The 5,109-nt window shown below is 62.5% G+C and overlaps 1 protein-coding gene across 2 annotated transcripts; it reads left to right on the forward strand.

The window, feature by feature from the left end:
- The first annotated feature begins 245 nt into the window (after window positions 1-245).
- On the forward strand, window positions 246-4,051 carry Syngr2 (synaptogyrin 2). 2 transcript variants are annotated; one of them, XM_027924044.2, is made up of 4 exons: window positions 270-406; window positions 1,955-2,192; window positions 2,708-2,847; window positions 2,943-4,051. In XM_027924044.2, the coding sequence occupies exons 1-4, from the start codon at window positions 308-310 to the stop codon at window positions 3,138-3,140; spliced, it is 675 nt and encodes a 224-aa protein (XP_027779845.1). In that variant the 5' UTR covers window positions 270-307; the 3' UTR covers window positions 3,141-4,051. The 2 variants fall into 2 exon arrangements, with proteins under 2 accessions (XP_027779847.2, XP_027779845.1); XM_027924046.2 differs by lacking the exon at window positions 2,708-2,847 and having other exon boundaries at window positions 246-406.
- The last annotated feature ends 1,058 nt before the right edge of the window (window positions 4,052-5,109 follow it).

Consider the following 5,109-nt stretch of genomic DNA (forward strand, 5'->3'; position numbering starts at 1 on the left):
CGGGCCGGGTGCGGCACGGGGAGGGGGGGGGGCGCGGGGCGGGGCCAGCGGCGTCCGGCGGGCGTCCTGGAGGAGGGCCCGGGAGGCCGGGGGCGGGCCCTCTTCCTCGGCACTGCGTCGCCTCCGACCCCCGGGGACGCACGGTCGCGCTGCACTCCTCGGCCGACCCGCGCGCCGCCACCTGCCGCCGCCGCTCGCCGGGGCGGCACTTTGCCCTCGGTCCCCGGCGGCGCGGCCACGCCCCTCGGCCGGGCGGGGCGGGACCCGGCTGGTTCCTGGCGTTCCGCGGCGCGGCGGCGGCGGCGACATGGAGAGCGGGGCCTACGGCGCGGCCAAGGCGGGGGGCTCCTTCGACCTGCGGCGCTTCCTGGCGCAGCCGCAGGTGGTGGTGCGCGCCCTGAGCATGGTGAGCGGGAGCGGGAGGGCGTCCCGCGACCCCCGCCCGGGAGCGCGACAGGTGGCGGCGCCCGGCGTCCCGGGCCTGCGGCGCGCGCGGGGCTGGCGTCCAGGGGCCAGCCGTGCCCTCCAGGTCCCCGCCCGCCGTCCCCTGGGGTCCCGGGCCCGCCTTCCCCGCACCCCTTGCCCCCGTTGCCGCGGCGCGGTGCCGGGGAGGCGCCGCGGGGAGCAGGCCTGTCGCCCTGCTGGCAGTGGGAGGATCTTGGGGCAGCTCCAGAACAGGTGGCCGCGCGCGCGACTCCCAGCTTGGGAGTTCACGGGAGGGGACTTTCTGGAGCCACATGGGGCCAGGGAGGGGGCTGCCTGGTGCCCCGAAACAGTTTCCTCCCCACCCAGGAGCCGGCCCGAGTCCGCTGCCCTCCCCAAGACCCGGGGACTCAAATGTGCGCCCTCCCCGTGGGCCGGGCAGGCCCTGTAGTTAAGGGGGGGGTCCTCGCTTATGGAACCCGAAGGTGGGGGGAGCCCCGCCTGACTGTGAGGTCTGAGTGGTGCTGCGCTGGGAAGTGCCCAAGGAGCAGATGCTCTGCGGGTCGGGATGGCAGTGCCAGGAGGCCTGTGGGCACTCTGCTCCCAGCACCCGGAGATCCGCCTCCATCTCCAGCTGGGATAGGGCTGTGACTTCTAGCCCCAGACGCCTATTAAGAGCTCCCTGAGAGGACCTGCAGGGCTGGGCAGGCCAGGGCTGGGCCATAGGGGTCTCAGGGAGCCAGGTGCCCACTGACTGACCCACATTGTCCTGAGGTGGGGTGGGCATGGGCAGTGGCATTGAAGATTGAGAAGGAGATGGGGTGATGTGGGCTATTCCCACTGGACTGGAGTCCCTCTGGCAGATCCAGCTGGTCCTTCCCCATGCTGCCCAATTTCTCCAGAGCACAGGGCTGTGTCCCAGGCCTGTGGGTCACACCACCTGGAGCACCTGGTGCAGGCAGGGCACACTTTGGGGCGGGAGACCAGAGGGCCCTGGGAGGGGAGGGACCAGAATGCTGAAAGGCCAAGACCGGAAGTCCTTGTAGGGAGACGCTGGCCCACTAGGGAGTTGAGTCTGGACCAGGGAAGAGTTAGAGGGGCCAGGGCTACTGCTGGAGGGGGGCTTAGGGAGGTGGGATCCCCAAGCATTCTGGCGTGGCTTTCCAGAGGTGGGGAGCCCAGGCAAGTTGGCCCAGTGGGGGTACAAGATGATGAGAGGAGGGGTTATGACTGTGGAAGTTTTGTTTAAGACTCATTCACAGCGGGGTGGGTGGATTGCCCTTCAGCTTCATTTCAGACTGTTTGAGATGACCCTGTAGGCAGGCAGCTGGGCACAGGTGTTCCCCAGTCCAGGAGTCCCTGGGCAGGGCTGGGGATGCTAGCCTCAGGGGTCAGCTGTAGTGGGAGAGGCATGTGTTCACACACCCTGCCTGGGTCTCGGTTCTCTGGGTCTCAGAAGGGGTCCCCACTGGCTGTGCCCCCAGAGGGGCTCATTCGGGGCCACCCACCGGATGGCCTCTTTCTCTCCTAGGTCTTCGCCTTGATCGTGTTCTCCTGCATCTTCGGCGAGGGCTACAGCAACACCCCCGAGTCCCCCCAGCTGTACTGTGTGTTCAATCACAACGAGGACGCCTGCCGCTACGGCTGCGCCGTCGGTGTGCTGGCCTTCCTGGCCTCCGCCTTCTTCTTCGTGGTTGATGTCTATTTTCCCCAGATCAGCAACGCCACTGACCGCAAGTACCTGGTCATTGGCGACCTGCTCTTCTCAGGTATCCATCTGTAGGAGTGAGACGCCGTGGTCCTAGGGCTTTAGGATTAAGGGACTTGGGAGGACTGGGCACAGTGGCCTCTGCCTGGAATCCCAGCGACGAGGGGATGAGGCAGGGTGGCAAGTTTGAGGCCGTGAGCTTCAATTTAGCAAAATCTTATCTCAAAATAAAAGGACTGGAGACAGCTCAGTGGTAGAGCACCCCAGGGTTCAATCCCCAGCACCAAAGAGAGAGACTGGGGAGGGAAAGAGTAGCTCAGGGCACCTAACCCCCCCTGAGCAAGCAGGCTTTGCCTGTGTCCTGTGACCCCTGACCTGCACAGAAGGCTTCCTGACTGTCTGCTGAATCCTGTGGGTGGTGGGATCCAAGGCAGCCCTCGGTCCTCTTAGCCCTGCCCCAGCTCCTGGGCTCACAGGCCCTGAAGCTTTGGGAGATTCCTGCCTCGGCCTCCCCCTCCCAGCTCCCTGGAAAGCCCCTGCCACTCCCTGGAGCTCACCCTCCGGTCCCTTCCCTAGCTCTCTGGACCTTCCTGTGGTTTGTTGGTTTCTGCTTCCTGACCAACCAGTGGGCAGCCACCAAGCCGGAGGATGTGTTGGTGGGGGCGGACTCGGCTCGGGCAGCCATCACCTTCAGCTTCTTCTCCATCTTCTCCTGGGTAGGTAGCTGGGCAGCGGGCGGGTCTTGGTCCTCAGTGAAGACTGAGGGGGATCAGGGCCCCCTGTCCTGCCTAAACCTCAGGTATCCCTGCAGGGCGCACTGGCTTCCCTGGCCTACCAGCGCTACAAGGCCGGAGTGGACGCCTTCATCCAGAACTATGTGGACCCCACCCCAGACCCCAACACGGCCTATGCCTCCTACCCCAGCGCATCAGTGGATAACTACCAGCAGCCTCCCTTCACTCAGAGTGCAGAGACCACTGAGGGCTACCAGCCGCCGGCCGTGTACTGAGTGGCCGCAGGGAGGGCGCCCGGGGCCTCCCCCTGCCCTGGACTTTTCCTGCGGGCTGCCTCCTGGAGCTGTGGTTCCTCCTCTGGCCCATACCTGCTGCCGCTGATGACCAGAGGGCCGGCCTTCCCATGCCTGCCTGTGCTGGCAGAACACCCAAGTGCCTGTGCCCAAAGGGCTTTGCAGCCACGCACCCCACGGGCATTTTTTAGGACAGGGTTTTTAGTTAGAAGTTTTCTCATTGCTTATTTTTATTTTGGCGATGCTGGGGCTTGAACCCAGGGCCTTGCTCTTGCTAGACAAGTGCCCGACCACTGAGCTATACCCCAGCCCTCAATGCTTTTAATGACTTGCTAACCCTGCTGGAGTCGCCAGAAGCAGGAAGGTGTGGATGATGTGCCCTGTTGATAAGGGCCCAGCATCCCCCCATCCTGAAGGAGCCCAGCCCAGCCCAGGGCTGTAGTAGCCAGTTATTTGGGTTTTCTGCCAAAGACGGGTTGGGAGTCCTTATATCTGTGTTTGGTGCTGGCTCAGGCTCCCTGCCTCCTCACTCAGGTCTGCCACTCTGGTCCCTTGCCTGGCCTCAGGCTGGGCCAAGCTCACTGCTGAACCCTCGGGGTCACCACTGTGCCAACCTCTGGGCTGGCTCCCTCCCTGACAGCCGTGGGGTGGGGCTGCTGCCACCCCAGGCATGACTGGTAGCACTTCCTGCTGGCCCCTACCAGGGCAGCAGGGAGGGACTTTGCCTGATAACACCCAGCTTTATGTAAATATCCTGCAACTTCGGTTTAAGAGTATGGGGAGGGCAGGGGCACCCCACAATATTCGAATGTACTAAAAAAGCCTTGGGAGAAGATGCCCTTGCCCTGAGGTTGTGAGTCTGGATTAGAGATGGAATAAATGTTTTTCTTTCAGTTTCTACTGTCCTTGGTTGGATCTCAGCCTTGGGAAGAATCCCAGTGTGGCACCTGCCCTGGGGGCCTGGGCTCCTGGGCTTGCATTTTGAGTGAGGCCTGGCAGTGACTCCTGCATGCCTAGCGACACACCCCCTCTGCACACTGCCTCCCCAGCACCCAAAATAGCACCTGTGCTCAGCTTGTAAACAAGACAGGTTTTTCTGGACTGCCTTGCCAGTGCTGGGGGTTACCTGGGAGCTGCCCCTTTCCTCCCCTACTCCATAGTGAGGGCTGCCCCAGAAGGGTGATGGACTAGGGCCTCCACTTTCCCACAGGTGAGGGCTGAGCCTCTGGACTCCCCTGGGGAGGGAGCAGGGAGCAGGCCCATCTCTGGCAGGAGACACACAACGCCTGGCTTCCCTTTTTGGGCTGTTAACAGAAGTCAGAAATGGGCCCTGAGAGTTTCAAAATCTCAAGCACAAACCAACAGGGCCCCACTAACAGGGTTTGAGCCACAAGTATCATGAGCACCCTCATGGGTGGGGCAAAGCAAAGTCCCCTGACACTAGGGACTTGGGAAGAGGTGTGTGGCCCAGACCTACAAGAACATTACAGCTCCAGTGGACCCTGGCCTCCAAAGGAGCCACCCACAGCCTGCTCTCCAGGGCAGCTGAGCCATCTTCTTGGCTCCTGAACTATCAAGTGTCATGTCTTACAAATAAAACCTGGCCTCTCAGCCCCAGCACATCACGCTTCTCCAATCTGGGACCCAGGCTCCTTCACCCATTTTTGTCCTGAAACCAGCCAGCCAGCCAAGCAGGCCCAGGATTAGGACACACTCCACAGTCAGAGGTAAGCAGTACAGACCGTGGGGGACTCCCCTCCCCGCCATGTGACAGCTGTCTCCATAACCCTGGGGGCCCAGGCCGGAGATGACTTCAGCCACTGGTGACTTTTTTTTTTTGGCTGCACTGGGTGAAGCACCAGGGCCTTGTGCACTCCACCACTGAGCCACACCCAGCCCCCAACTAGTGGGTCTTAATGGTATTTATTTACACTATGGTGAAAAAATGCAT

Source organism: Marmota flaviventris, chromosome 17 (assembly GCF_047511675.1).
Source record: "Marmota flaviventris isolate mMarFla1 chromosome 17, mMarFla1.hap1, whole genome shotgun sequence".
Classification (NCBI taxonomy): Eukaryota; Metazoa; Chordata; class Mammalia; order Rodentia; family Sciuridae; genus Marmota; species Marmota flaviventris.

Bases quoted from the DNA above. Each gene is read 5' to 3' on its own strand.
- Syngr2 (XM_027924044.2), top strand. From the start codon at position 308: ATGGAGAGCGGGGCCTACGGCGCGGCCAAGGCGGGGGGCTCCTTCGAC. The intron at 2,193-2,707 runs GTATCCATCTGT...TCCCTTCCCTAG, and splicing joins TGGCGACCTGCTCTTCTCAG to CTCTCTGGACCTTCCTGTGG. The intron at 2,848-2,942 runs GTAGGTAGCTGG...GTATCCCTGCAG, and splicing joins TCTTCTCCATCTTCTCCTGG to GGCGCACTGGCTTCCCTGGC.